The sequence below is a fragment of the Rattus norvegicus genome, chromosome 2 (assembly GCF_021556685.1).
Source record: "Rattus norvegicus strain SHRSP/BbbUtx chromosome 2, alternate assembly SHRSP_T2T, whole genome shotgun sequence".
Classification (NCBI taxonomy): domain Eukaryota; kingdom Metazoa; phylum Chordata; class Mammalia; order Rodentia; family Muridae; genus Rattus; species Rattus norvegicus.
The window spans coordinates 184,851,655-184,867,032 of NC_141535.1; the positions used below are offsets into that span (position 1 = coordinate 184,851,655).

The 15,378-nt window shown below is 43.1% G+C and overlaps 1 protein-coding gene across 4 annotated transcripts in view; it reads right to left on the reverse strand.

Annotated features, from left to right (window-relative positions):
• Gabpb2 (GA binding protein transcription factor subunit beta 2) overlaps positions 1-14,843 on the reverse strand; it is a 40,134-nt gene extending 25,291 nt beyond the window's left edge. The window contains exons 1-2 of one of the 4 annotated variants that reach the window (XR_015661372.1): positions 14,737-14,839; positions 846-985 (exon numbers count right to left, since the gene is read on the reverse strand). Coding sequence is in view for 2 of the 4 variants with exons in the window: in NM_001433085.1 (NP_001420014.1) it covers positions 846-953 (108 nt within the window). In the remaining 2 variants the exon portion in view is untranslated. 4 annotated transcript variants of the gene reach the window in all.
• Positions 14,844-15,378: the final 535 nt, after the last annotated feature.

Here is a 15,378-nt window from a genome sequence, read left to right on the forward strand (position 1 = left end):
CAAAATTATAACACCAGGGGGTTGAGGATTTGGCTCAGTGGTAGAGCGCTTGCCTAGCAAGCACAAGGCCCTGGGTTCGGTCCCCAGCTCCGAAAAAAAGAAAAGAAAAAAAAAATTATAACACCAGTCAATGCTCAGGAAATCTGAATGCTAAGGTGTCCCACATTATTACACAGACCTAAATCTTCTGAAGCACTTTGGTCTGCAAGCTGGCTAACAGGTTCGTTATCTCAAAAAAAATTTATTTATTTATTTATTTATTTTATTATTATTTTTTTTTTTTGGTTTTTCAAGACAGGGTTTTTCTTTTCTATGTAGCACTGGATGTCCTGAAACTTGCTCTCAGACCAGGCTGGCCTCTCAAACTCAGTGCTTGGATAAAAGATGCATACCATTCCGCCTGGTATCTATACTATTTATTTGCATATGTGTGTGTATGCATGTATACACAGGTATATGTATATGAAGGTCACTTTTAGAAATTTATTTCTTTGGTTTTTTTTTGGCAAAGGGTCTCATTATATAGCTTTAGCTTGCTATATAGACCAAGTTGGCCTCCAACTCAAAGAGGTCTTCCTGCCCCTGCCTCCCAAGTTCAAGGGCTAAAGGCATGAACTATCATATCTGCAAACAAAAATATCAAAAGTAAAAGGGAAAACTCCCAAGTTTTTAAAAGCTACAATTACTACCTATAGATTCACAGACTCTTCAAATTGAAAACCAACAGGGAACCTATACACTAAGGTGAAACAAATCTTTTCTTTCAGAAGGAATGACAAAGGAACTGAAGAGAGCGACTGGTCACGGCACACTGGGGAAACCACTGGGCCACTGGCTAAGCTTACCCAGTCTGTGGTAAACGGAGCCCCATTTGCCATCAGTGTCCTCACTTCATCGTCTTGGCCTTTCCTTGCAGCTTCTAGCAGCCTCTTCCCCAAGTCCACCAGAGACATCTTTATGCATAGAGACAGAAGTTTCCAGGTAGCTGCAATTCAAACACAAGAAAAGCCGGTGTCTGTTATTATGTTTTCTGGCTTTGTGTTGGTTTTATCTAAGACATGGTGGTTTTGCCATGCTGTCTAGGTTGGCCTAGAACTCACTATGTAGCCTGTGAAAGCATGAAACTCAAAAATCTTGCTTCCTTTACCTTCCAGATGCTCATACCCAGTGAAATATGTTTCCAAGATGCTTTTGGGCTGGAGAGATGGCTCAGCAGTTAAGAGTACTGACTGGGGGCTGGAGAGATGGCTCAGTGGTTAAGAGCCCCGACTGCTCTTCCAAAGGTCCTGAGTTCAATTCCCAGCAACCACATGGTGGCTCACAACCATCTGTAAAGAGATATGATGCCCTCCTCTGGTGTGTCTGAAGACAGCTACAGTGTACTTATATATAATAAATGAGTAAATCTTAAAAAAAAAAAAAAAAAAAAAAGAGTACTGACTGCTTTTCTAGAGGCCCTGAGTTCCATTCCCAGCAACTAAATGGTGGCTCACAACCATCTGTAATGGGATCCGATGCCCTCTTCTGGTGTGTCTGAAGACAGCTACAGTGTACTACTCATATACACAAATCATATAAATAAATCTTTTTTAAAAAAGAAGCTTTTGTTTGTGGGACTGGAGCTCATGCAGCCTACACTGACTGTGAACTTCTCATCTTCTTGACTCCACCACCCAAGTGCTCGGATTACAAGTTAGTGTCACCATATCTGGCTCCCTCCTGCCTGCAACCCCCTTTTTTTATTCTGAGGCAGTATCTAGCTAAATTTGCCAGGCTGGTCCAAAACTCACTCCACAGCTTAGGTAGACCTAGAATTTGTGATCTTCCTGGATCATCTTCCCAAGTAACTAGGATTATAGATTCTCATCATCAGACCCAGTGGTAGAAGATAACGTTAAAGAATACAGTTCAAAACAGGCACCTGATTTCTAGGCAAGGCACAGGGTACTTATTTGTAAAAATGTTGCTTGAAGGAAATTATGAGTTAATCATTCCTCCATGAGCTAGTCCTGTAACACATGAATGGATTCTCTGAGCAGACCATGACTGTTTCTCTGGCTGAGAACCTGTATAGGGTAGGTAAACTCCCCACTGGTTCAAAACTGACCAATTCCAATGAAGGCTTCCTCAGTCTCAATCGAATTCCTCCACAAGACATAAAGGCCACCAGACAGGGCCTGTGAGGTGGCTCAGCAGGGAAAGGTGCTCTCTATGAAAGCTGGATGGCTTGTGTGCTATCCCCAGAACTCCAGGTACAAGAGAACTGATTCTGACCCTAAGTTGTCCTCTGACCTCTGACACATACATCATACACAAACAACAACAGTACAATTAAAAAGAACACTGGGCAGGGCACATGCAAGTGCTCCTCTCTGGGAACCTCTCCCACTCTTGGGAGTTCGCATTTCCCCTACTAAGCAGTATCTTTTCTAAACTGAACTGCAAGTGTTAATCTTTTTGTTTTCTAGCTATGGTGAGATGATGTAATGCCTATCAAAGTTTACAGACAGCAACATTTTTCCTTTTCCTTTTAGGCACAAACTCCTGCAACTCAAGCTGGCCATTAACTCACTGTGTAGCTGAGGATGACCTTCAACTCTTGACCCTCCTGCCTTCACTTCTCAGATACTGAGAACTAAGGCAAGCGACATCACAGCCAGCATGGCCAATGACTTGCTTAGGACAGCATCAAAAGTGTGGTTTATACACTTATAACCTTACAGGAGTCCATTTAATCCAAACTATTTTTTACTATAATGCTAAGGCATCATTTGACTTTATTTTTTAGCAGTTGCAATCTTAGTGAAAATACTATGGAGGCATAACTCCTGTTGCCTTTGCCCAAATCAAATTGTGATGAGGTAAGCTTACTATAATCATTGCTATGTGCTTTGGGGGGGCCGTGGGGTGGGGTGGGATAAGTTCTACTTAAGAAAATCCTTGCCCTGCAAGAAGGAATGTACCTGTAATGCCAGCACTTAGGAGTGGAGGCAGCAGATGAGAAGCACAAAGCCACTGTCAGCTACACAGTAAGTTCGAGACAGGCCTGGGCTAGTCTCAATTTCTTTTCTCTTTTCTCGTTCTCTCTTCCTGCCCGTGTGTGTGTGTGTGTGTGTGTGTGTGTGTGTGTGTGTGTGTGTGTGTTGGTCAGCGAACAACTTGCAAAAACTGGCTCTCTACTGTCGAGGAACTGAACTCAGGTCATCAGGCTTGGCAGAAGTTACCCATGAGCTACCTTGCCAGTCTAACAATCTGAGTTTCATCCTAGGAGCCGCATGGTAGGAGAGAAGTAACTCCAGAAAGGAGTCCTCAGAGTTCTCATAAACCACTCCTCCAATAAATTAATACAAAATTCAAAGTAGGGTCTTGTGACAAAGGCCTATAATCTCTGTATTTCTGGTTTCTAGGAGGATGAGATACAAAGATTCCAAGTTGGAGACCAACTAGGCAATATCCTAAGACCCCCATCTCAAATTGAGGGCTGGAGAGATGGCTCAGCGGTTAAGAGCACTGACTGCTCTTCCAGAGTCCTGAGTTCAAATCCCAGCAACCACATGGTGGCTCACAACCATCTGGAATGAGATCTGATGCCCTCTTCTGGTGTGTCTGAAGACAGCTACAGTGTGCTCATATATAATAAATAAATTAATTAAAAGAAAAAAAAAAAAACCAAGGACTGCTTAGCATGCACAAAGCCCTGGGTTCGAGCCAAGCGTGGAGGTGCAAAAGTTCAACACCCGTCTGGGCTATAATATGAATTCAAGAATAGTTTGGGTAGGCGTTGGGGATTTAGCTCAGTGGTAGAGTGCTCGCCTGGGTTCGGTCCTCAGCTCCGAAAAAAAAAAAAAAAAAAAAAGAATAGCTTGGATAATTTAGTGAGACTTGCCTCAAACTAAAGAATAGTAAAAATAACAGCTATGTGCAAGGCTCTAGGTTCTAGTCCCAGCACAGCCAAGAATAAAACCATGACAGAAAATTATACATAGTAAAAACATTATTTTAATATAGCTTCGGATTTCTCTTTTCAACTAATTTTATTAATTTTAAAACCACTTGTATTTATGAGTATTTTTACCTGAATGTAATAGCTTCTGAAGGTCAGAAAAGGGCATCAGATCCCCTGGCACTGAATTTATAGGTGGTTATGAGCTGCCGTGTGGGTCCTCAAGAAGAGCACCCAATACTATTAACTGCTGAGCCACCTCTCCGAGCCCTTCCAACTATTCTCCCCTCCCCCCAACACAGAGGACAAAACCCAGGGTCTTACCGGGTAACTAAATTATCAATCTTGCAACTAACTTTTAAGAAATTACCACATATCTTGTGAGCGATGTAATACAATGGCAGAGTGCTTGTCTAGCATGCATGAGGCTGAATGGACCACAGAAAAATTACCACTTGCCAAGCTTTGGTACAGCATCAAAGAATACCTGCCATCATCTAAAAAGGCTATTAAAAAACTAGGTGTGGCCAGGCCTGCTGTCTCATGCCTGTAATCCCTGTGTAACTATCACAGAAATTCTCAAAACGTTGTGTCTCTCTCCTCTATCAGATTACTGGGACAACGAACTTCAAGTAATTCTCAGGTGTCAGGCAGAAAGAGTTGTCACCTCAGGAAGAGATCACAGTTCTGATTTGTCTGGCCACCTTGTAGGAGACTGGAGCCAATGATGGCGGTTAGGGCCACAGCTTACCCAGGAGTGGTTAGTCAGTTACACATACACACTTTATATGGACCTAAAACTCATGTTACATCAGAACCCCAAAGCAGACCCAGGCGGTCACTGGCTCTGTTTCCAGTGTAGCCACATGAATCAGTCCTTTTCTGATTTTCATTATTAATGGCACATTTAATTGACATATCTGATGATGGGGCACCAAGCCTCATCAATTTTGGCAAGAAATGGCTAGGAGAAAAGTCAGCCACTCATTCCCTATGAAGAGGACAGACTGAATGATACCAAGTAGCTGCTGGGGTCACTTTAGTCCAGAGACGTCTTTGAGACAGAACTCTCTACAAACCTCTGGCTCTCCTGAAAATATGAAGACAAGGCAGGTTTAGAACTCAGAGATCTGCCTGCCTCTGCCTCCGGAGCGCTTGGCATGTGTCAAGGTGCCCAACTGGGGCTTTTATCTTCCATGCTCTCATCTGCAGTGCTGGTTGTCTTTACCTCTATCTGATGAAGCGCGGGAATGAGTGTCTGGACTTAGTATTGGGCTCTTGCGAAAGCCTGGTCCTTGGAAATTTTCTGCTGTAGGTTTTTTGTGTAGTTCTAAGTTGTTTCAATTCCATACTGCTTTTAAGATAGGAGCCTAGTCAAATGTGTGTGTGTGTGTGTGTGTGTGTGTGTGTGTGTGTGTGTGTGTGTGTCTGCATATATATCTGTGCACCACGTGTGTGTGCCTGGTACCAAAAGAGGCAAAGTGGCACTGGATCCCTTGGCACTAGAGTCACAGTTGTGAGCACCATGTGGGTGCTGTATCTCAAACCCTGATCCTCTTGCCCAACAGATAGTGCTCTTAACCACCAAACCACCTGTCCAGCCCCAAGCCTTGGCATTTTGAAAGCTCATTTGAAGGAATCTGGAGTTTGGCTGAGGGATCTGGAAATCTACGCACGATGGTTAAAGCATGTCCGTCTTTCATGGCTCTCCCGTTTGAGACAGAGCAGCAAGCACGCTGAGAACTCTATTGTGATTTGTGTAACCATGGAAAATATTGTTTGTACTATCTTAATGGCCCTTTGGGGAAATTCTAGATGACTAAATCTTTTGTAAACTCATCAGTTTCTAGAGCATCATGGGGCACAACTTAATCTATGTGCAGAGTTCCTGAGCTATAACTGAGTAGCATGGCCCTGGCTACTTCATTTTTCCATTTTTCTTCGAAGTTACTGTGGGCTAAAATTATTATTTCTGACATGCTTGCTTTAAGAGGTGTGTATACGTGATATGAATGTGAATGTCTAAGGGCAGATTTTGAAACTGCTTCCCCAGCTTTTATTTTATTTTCATTCCTTTGAAAAGTAAACTTAAAGCCAGCCATAGAAGTAGGGATGAGAGGACTCCTCCACCTCCACAGGTTCTCACTGTGTAGCCCTGGCGAGCCTGGAACATACTATGTAGACTAGGCTGGCCTTGAAATCACAAAACTTCACCTGCCCATTTTAAGAAATTAAGTTTTTTCAGTCCCCAGCTCCAAGAAAAAGAACCAAAAAAAAAAAAAAAAAAAAAAAAAAGAAATTAAGTTTTACTTCTTTATGTCAAGAGTACGTGAAAGGGGGTTGGGGATTTGGCTCAGTGGTAGAGCGCTTGCCTAGGAAGCGCAAGGCCCTGGGTTCGGTCCCCAGCTCCGAAAAAAAGAACCAAAAAAAAAAAAAAAAAAAAAAAAAGAGTACGTGAAAGATACCTGAAAGCACATCAAAAACAAACAAACAACAACAAAAACCCCTGGGCTGGAGGGATGGCTCAGAGGTTAAGAGCACCGCCTGTTCTTCCAGAGATCCTGAGTTCTATTCCCAGCAACCACGATGACTCACAACCATCTGTAATGAGATCTGATGCCCTCTTCTGGTGTGTCTGAAGACAGCGACAGTGAACTCACATACATAAAATAAATAACTAAAGCTATTTCTTTATTTATGTATTTCTTTATTTATGTATTTCTTTATTTATGTATTTATTTGAGACAGGGTCTCCTGTAATCCACACTAGATCCGGATTCCCCTGCCTTTAGCTCCCAAGTGCTGGGATTATAGTTGTGTACACCACACTCCATTTATGTGGTACTGAGGACTGAATCCACAGCTTTGTGCATGCTAGGCAAAGCACTCTGCCATCCTGCATCCTTAGCCTCATAAAAGCCCTTTGTATTACCCATTGGTGGTGGCACTTGCCTTTAATCCTAGCACTTGGGGAGGCTGAGGCAGACAGATCTCTGAATTCGAGGTCAGCCTGGTCTACAGAGTGAGTTCCAGAACAGCCAGGGCTGTTACACAGAAAAACCCTATCTTGAAAGAAAACAAACAAACAAAAAAACAAACAAACAAAAAAAACCAAAACACAAAATCTTATATGTTGATGGAAATGCCTCTAAGTAACGCACATAAAATTTTTTTTTTCTTTTCTTTTTCTTGGAGCTGGGGACCGAACCCAGGGCCTTGAGCTTGCTAGGCAAGCGCTCTACCACTGAGCTAAATCCCCAACCCCATAAAAATTCTTTTTAACGGGTGATAGTGGCACTCGTCTTTAATTCCAGCACCCAGGAAGCTGAGGCAGGTGGATCTCTTATATGAGTTGGAGACCAGCCTGGTCTATAGACCAAGTTCCATAATGGTCAAGGCTACACAGAGTCCCTGTCTTGAAACTGCCCCCACAAAATAAATAAACAAATAAAATAATCCTTTTGTGGGATTATTGCTATGTTTCCTTTTTCAGAACTATTTCATCTTTTTACATCTATTTTTTCTGTATATATGTGTATATGTCTATGTGTTTGTGCGTGTGTATCTATGTGTGTCTCTGTGTGGGCACACATAGTGGAGGTCAGAACAACTTGCTGAAGTCAGTTCTCTCCTGCCACCGTATGGGTCCCAGGACTGAACTCAGATCTTCAGGTTTGCCTGCAAGCATTTTTTCTTGGAGCTTCTCCTTAGCTCATAAATTTCCCTTTATGAAGGAAAATACAGGAGGTAAAGTCCCTACAGTCAGTAACAATAACCATCCGCATCAGCTTACTCTTTACGTAATAGAAGAGGTCTGCGCATGACATCCGCTGTATGCTTGTGTTGCACAAGACAGACTCTATTATCTTGATTTTAAAAAAAGGATGGTTAAATTTTAAAATAAGTTAATTGCATAGAAAAATGAATTTGTTGGTGGTCTTTATAAACAGAGTCTCTCTATTATCTATCTTTGGCTGTCTTGGAACTCTCTGTAGACCAGACTGGCCTTGAATTTACAGAGATCCACCTGCTTCTGCCTCTTGAGTGCTGGGATTAAAGTTGTGCTCCACTATGCCAGGCTCTCAGAAAATTTCTAAACTGCTTTTGCTTGTAAATTTAAAATGTAAATGTAAACCATGTATTTTAGAATTGGCTTGTACATAGAGCTGCTTTTGCATGGTTTCTGGGCTTGGATCCCTATGGAACATATATTCTCTTACGGTTGAAATGGGCTAATTAGCCTATTTCTATCGCTATTAGCCTAATTGCTAATAAGAAATGCATTTCGTTGTAATGTTATAGGGGCGGATTATCTTTTTAACATTTATTCTTAAAATTGTGTGTTCGTGGTATGGGTGGGTGTGTGCTCTTGGAGGCTAGAAGGGGGAGTCAGTCTCCTGAAACTGCAGTTATAGATAGATTTGGGTCACCCTATTTGGTTGCTAGAAACCAAAATCAGTACATGCTCTTAACCACTGACCGGTCTCTTCAATCCAGAAAGTAGATATTTCAATATCCAACTAAGTATATATGGACATTATAAAATTAACAAGATCTTATACCTTAGTGAGCTGCTAACGCTTGGGGACCAGCAAGATGGTTCAGCATGTAAATGACCTTGCCACCAGGTCTGACAACTAGAGCTCTATTCCGAGCAGGCACCTCCACCTGAATACTGTGGGCAAGTACACTCCCACCCCCAAATCCACCTACTAATTAATTTTTCTCAAGGTGCTAATGCGATGGCTCACAGTTGAACATATGCACTGCTCTCTCGGAACTCCAGTTTGGAGCCTGGAACTCCAATGGCATGGACCAGACACCTCTTCTCAGCTCTGCAGGTACTGCTCACAAAGCACACACCAACACAGACACATGCACATGATTAAACCTGAAGTGCGCAGTAGGACTAGGGGGATGGTTTGGAGATGAAGAGCAGTTGCTGCACTTGTAGATGACCCAGGTTCAATTCCCAGCACACACATTAGGTGTCTTACAACCCCTAGGAGCTGGAACTGTGAAGCCCTCTTTGTGGTGTCCATGAGCACTGCACACAGTGTGTATATGCACAGGCAGAGAAAGGTGGGTCTGTGTCTAGGCCACACAGCTACACAGTGAAATCTGGTCTTAAAATAACTTGTATTTGTTTTTTTGTTTTGAGACAAGGTTTCTTTTCTTTTTCTTTTTTTTTTTTTTTTTTGACTTTTCATTTTATTTATTCATTTACGACTCTGACGACTACCCCAACTTCCTAGGAAGTTTCCTCTCGATGTTGCTGATGTAACACAGTATAAGGGCTGCAAGTCTCATGAGACATAAGGACCACAATTTCTGACTGCAAACCATGATGCTGGGTAATGTTTGAATGAAAACATTTGATATGGATGGTCAGATGAAAGATACCAAAATGTCAGAGACAAGGTTTCTTTGTACAGCCCTAGCTGTTATGGAACTGAATGTGTAGACCAAGCTGGCTTTGTACTCAGAGATCAGCCTGCCTCGGCACAGACATGCACCTTTTGATGCCGGCCTTTTTTTTTCCTTTTTCTTTTCTTTACAGATTTATATTATTTTGGGGTTGGTGAAATAGCTTAGTGGTTAGAAGCACTGACTGCTCTTCTAGTCAGTGAACTCGTCTGAGTTCAATTCCCAGCAACCATATGATGGCTCATGACCATCTGTAATGGGATCTGAAGCCCTCTTCTGGTGTGTCTGAAGACAGTGACAGTGTACTCACATACATTAAATAAATCTTTTTAAAAAATTCTCTACTAAAAAAAGGTTTAGGAGCTCTGGAAGAGCAGTCAGTGCTCTTAACCACTAAGCCATGGCTCCGGCCTCTCCCCCAACCCCTTCCCCTCAGCTTTATTCTTTAAAAAGGAAAAATATCTTGCCTGTGGGCAGAGGCAGGGAACCTCTGAGTTCAAGGCCAGCCTGGACTAATCCAAGGCAGGCACTGCTACACTGAGAAGCCTTGTCTCAAAAACAACAACAATCTTAACAAAAACTCAGAGTTCCTTTAAGTTTCTATTTATGTCTTTTTAATGATCACTTTGCAAGCAACTATTCTAAGGTAATTTTAGTACATTTAATACTCCATGTATTTATGACTAAAATATGTCAAATGCAACATTTTCTTCAAATGTAGACATTTGAAGAATTAAATACATGCAAATTTAGAACATGCAAGGCAACCATTAAGTGTTCTCTATTATGTAATCTACATTATATCTGGACTGTCAACTTGTAGGATAGCCAATGAAACTCTTTTGCCATTTCTGGGATTCTTTTGGTTTCGCTTATAAGGTCAAAGTTTCATAGGCAGCCCTTGATAGCCTTGAATTTAGAGATCTCCTGCCTCTACTCTCTAAGTGCTGGGACTAAGGAAGGCCACCAAACCTAGCTCATTTCTGGTATTTTTAGCCAGTACTATTTACTGGCAGAAAAGAAGGTTCGGTGGGTAAAAGCGACCCAGCCTGGTGGAACTGAGTTCGATCTCTTGACTCCCTGTGGTAGACGAGACTGGACTTAGGAAAACTGTTCTTTGGCTTACACACACACACACCACAGTTATGAATGCACTCACACCCAGAAGCACACAAATAAATAAAACCAATACTGTTTGGGGATGGAGAGGTGACTCAGTAGTTATGAGTACTGGGTACTCTTCCAGAGGTTCTGAGTTCAATTCCCAAAAAACCACATGACTCAAAATGGCTCACACCCATTTATAATGGGGTCTGATGCTTTCTTCTGACATCATGCAGGTGTACACGCAGAAAGAGCACTCATACGGAAACATGCCATTTGAGTAATCCTGCTCTTTGAAACCTGGGTCTCCACTATTGGCCCCATAATTGAAAAAATGAGTCTGTAACTCCTACTACATTTGTGAAGGTCTAATGTTTGATTTTGTTGATGCGGTAGGGCTAGGAAATTAAAGATCCTAAATTTTGCTTAATGGGCAAAAGCTGAGCTGACATACAGAGATTTCTGTACAGTTCTTCTGTGAAATGATGCTAAGTGTTGCTGTCTCTTCTACATCGTAAAGGTACTCACGTGACTGCTGTATTTCTAAAGTGCACGGTTCAGGGGATACCTACTGGGGACCCAAGCTGGCAGGGCCCTAACCTAGAACTGTTAGTGGTGCTTCCTGTTCCCAGGCCTGGGTTCACGTGCTAATTGTACTGATGAGTTAGTCCCTTAAAAAAGATAATTAGATGTGCCCTACCACTGTGCACTCCAAGCAGCGCCTCCTAATAATTAAAAGGTGTTGGACACTGATCTCTCATGGAGCACCCTATAAACAATGCTTAACTTTCAAGCTGCTTTTCATTAACTTTTTGTTCTTGTTGATTGTGTTTCTATGAAGCTTTTTAATTGTTGGCTGTTAACATTCTGTAGAAATACAACAGAAGACAGAGAGCAGCATTTCTGAGATGCTGGGACTTCTCCAACCCACAGAAGAAATAGAACTCAAACACAAAAACAGGCTCCAGGCAGGCCTGACCTAAAAGCCACTCCTTTTATACCTCATGCTTAAATGTGGTTCTGAAGGTTTTATTGGTTACTAACTCTAGACATGTCATTCTTCCAACATGAGATCAGGTCAGACCAATGTGGACAGATTGTCATGTGACGAGAGATAGTTGAGATGAAAGCAACAGATATTTCAAAGCTGTCTTCAGAAAAAACTCTTTAGAAACAAGCATGAGGGGGAAGTATCACAATGAAAATGAAGTCATCTGGGCATGACAGACATCTGCCTATAATCTCAGCACTCTGGGAAACTGAATCAGGATGATGGTGACCTGGAGGTTGGCCTAAGTGTCACAAGACCATGTTTCAAACCACAAGGGAGTGAAGTTACTTGTGCTGGACCTTCTAAAAGTAACCAATGCCAAGAGCTGTGGGAAAACAGTCCTCATATTTGGTTACTTGACAGGAACGTGTCTTCTAACCTTGGTTCCTATTTATATTCTGATAAAAATTATCTCCTAGAAATTTGTTTTTTTTGGTTTTGGTTTTTTTTTTTTGTGGCTCTCCTTTCCTGCTGCCCTGTCACTCCTGATTTAACCTATAACATCTACATAAATTAAAATGCATTTGTAAGATGACAATTTTTGGGAATCAGTGATATATGCATATATATGTATATATATATGTGTGTGTGTATATGTATGTGTGTATGTATATATATATGGCTTTAGCAGGTGAAGATATCTGCTGCCGACCTGATGTCCTGAGTTGGATCCCCAGTTCCCACATCCTCTAAGTTGTCCTCTGATCTCCACATGCATGAAAGTCATGGTGTGTATGTGCGCATGCACACACAGACAAAAGAAAAATTTTTAAGTAAAATAAGAGCATTATGGGGAGACTGGTGGGTCATTCTTCTCCCTCCCCATACATAAAGGCTGGTAGAACCCTAAGACCAGAGAATAACACAGGCGATTTAAATTAATTAATTAGGGGTTGGAGAGATGGCTCAGTGGTTGAGAGCACTGACTGCTCTTCCAGAGGTCCCGAGTTCAAATCCCAGCAACCACATGGTGGCTCACAACCATCTGTAATGAGATCTGATACCCTCTTCTGGTGTCTGAAGACAAATACAGTACTTTCATATAGTAAGTAAATCTTTTTTTTTTTTTTTTTGGTTCTTTCTTTCGGAGCTGGGGATCGAACCCAGGGCCTTGCGCTTCCTAGGCAAGCGCTCTACCACTGAGCTAAATCCCCAACCCCAGTAAGTAAATCTTGAAAAAAAAAATAGTTTGTGTGTGTTTCTGTGCGTATTCACTCAAATTGAGTATGTGGAGGCCACAGGACAACCTGCAGGAGTTGGTTCTTTCCTTCTACTCTGTGGACTTTAAGTATCAAACTCAAGGCTCTCAGGCTTGCTGGCCTCATTGGCTACGGTACACTTGCCCAACCAAGACAACCCCAGCGCTCTGAATACTACAGAGGGAAGTGTTCTCCCTTACTGGATATGCATCACATAAACTCCACATGAAAGCTGCTCTAATTTGTATCCTAAGAGTTTTTTTTTTTTTTTTTTTGGTTCTTTTTTTCGGAGCTGGGGACCGAACCCAGGGCTTTGCGCTTCCTAGGCAAGCGCTCTACCACTGAGCTAAATCCCCAACCCCCCTAAGAGTTTTTAAAATCCTCTTCCTGGTCGCTCTGTGCTGCGTTGAGTCCAGGGCAATGGGCGTGCTAGACTCACCCTTGCCTCTGAGCTACGCTCCCAACCCTGCCTCCTAGGAATCTGAGGGTGAATAAAATACAAAATGAGACCAGGAGACTTTTCTGGGTCAAGTAGCACAGGCTGGCCTTGAATATCTGGATCTTACTATCTCCTCTTTTCAAGTACTGAGTGCTTACTTAGTTTTAAGAAGTTTCAAGAAATATTTTAATAACCATGGAGAGCCTGAGCACTTGACAAAGCAGCCCACTACCAAAGAATAATAACTTTTGTTTATAATTTGGGTGTGGGGGCTAGAGAGATGGCTTAGTGGTTATGAGCACTGACTGCTCCTCTTAGAGGTCCTGATTTCAAATCCCAGCAACCACATGGTGGCTCACAATCATCTATAATGAGATCTGATGCCCTCTTCTGGTGTGTCTGAACACAGCTGCAGTGTACTTATATAATAAATAAATAAATACATCTTTAAAAAAATAATTTGGGTGTGGTGGTTTGCTCTTTTCAAAGCATGTATAAAAACATGGCTCACCTCAGTAATCCCAACACTCCAGTGACTAAGGTTAGTGGATAGCTGCAAGGCAGCCAACCTGAACTACAAAGTAAGACTCAAATATTGGGATGGAAACTAGAGAAAAGCCTTTATAAGAAGAGGGCGACGAACAGAATTATGCCTGGAGGAACTCTGTGACAACAGGTGCACACCAATGGGAAAGGACGGGCAATTAAAGAGTTTGCAGTCTATGCTTTTTTTCCTTTCCTTTCCTTTTTCTTTCCCCCACGCAGTCCCACTGGGAGGCCAGCTGTACAAGCATCTGGGTTAAGAACTGGAGATAAGGCCGTGACTGCTCTTGTTCAGTTTATGAACTTACTAAAGCTTCACGTTATTACTGGACTTAGAAACGTATAGAGTTTCCACTTCCTCCTCAGTCATATATCCCTCAGTTTTTCACATCAGCACCCTGCCAAACCAAGGGGCAACCAACCAACTTGCAAGAGGAGGGAGTCCCAGTCTGAGTCTAGCGGCAGCCTGGACTCCTGCTGCACACTGCCCTCTAGTGGTCACCCCAGGTGGCCTTGGCTTCCCGGAGTCCAGCTCCCCAGCCCCAGGTCTTCCACCCACCCTCTTCACCTCCCAGTCCCCTCCCCTTCCTCCCGACAGCATCCCCTTCCTCTTGGTCCTTCTCCCCCCCCCGCCGCCGCCCCCGCTCCGGCAGTCTCCAGGCCGGCGCCCACAGGGCCGGGCCGGACCGGCCACTTGTCACGGCACCTTCCATCGCAGTTCGGACGCTCCGGAACCCCGCGTGTCCTTCCCCCTCACCTAGTCCGGAGCGCTGCCGGCTTCGCTCTCACTGGGCCCGCCAGTTTGGTCCCGTTTCTTTCTCTAGTTAAGATTCCTTGCCAGTGGCTTCACTTTTTGGCCTTTTCACATATGCATATTTGGGGGGCCCTTACCCCCCCTCGCGGAGAAATGGAGGCAATAAAATGGCGGACCCGGAAGTGAAGGCGCTGTGACTATGCATCCTGGCGGAGGAATCTGAAGGAAATGACTTAGCAAAGCCAATTAGCCCTGCTCTCAGAACCGCAAACGCACCTCTGAGTCTGATTTCTTCTTACTGAAAACCTCTTGAGCTGGAAAAGCGTATACCGAGGGCATCCTGAACGGGACTACTTAGCGAGGCGCAGGATCATTGATTACGTGGCTTACGTGAGACATAGTTCCGGCAGGGGACGGGCCGAGATGGTAGTTTTGGCGCCAACACGTGCTGTGGGGAAACTAGGTTACTGGTGCCGCTCACTCTACCATCTCACTTGTTCTCCGCAGGGCTAACTTTAGGGTTGGGGGAGAATCTTGCTTCCGCCTCGATGAAGTTGTTTGAGACATTCCTGGTTATACACTCCTGTCTGACCCGACACTTTCCTGGTGTCCTAAATATTTATCAGGAGAGAGAGAAAAACCCAAAACTTTTGGAGAGACTAGAAGAGGATAGAACAAAATTGCAAGTCTTTTTAGCCACTAAATTTACCAGTATATCTTGGTTTCTCGTCACCATTTTAACCAGTGAAAGAACTGAGAGAAACCAGGGAGAAACGGCACTGGAAAGATAGTTCAGGGTTTAAGAGCACTGACTACTCCAGGAGACCCAGATTCAATTCCCAGCACCCACAGAACAGCTTTACAACTGTGTAACTCCAAAATCTGACACCCTCCCACAAGCATTACATTCAGACAAAA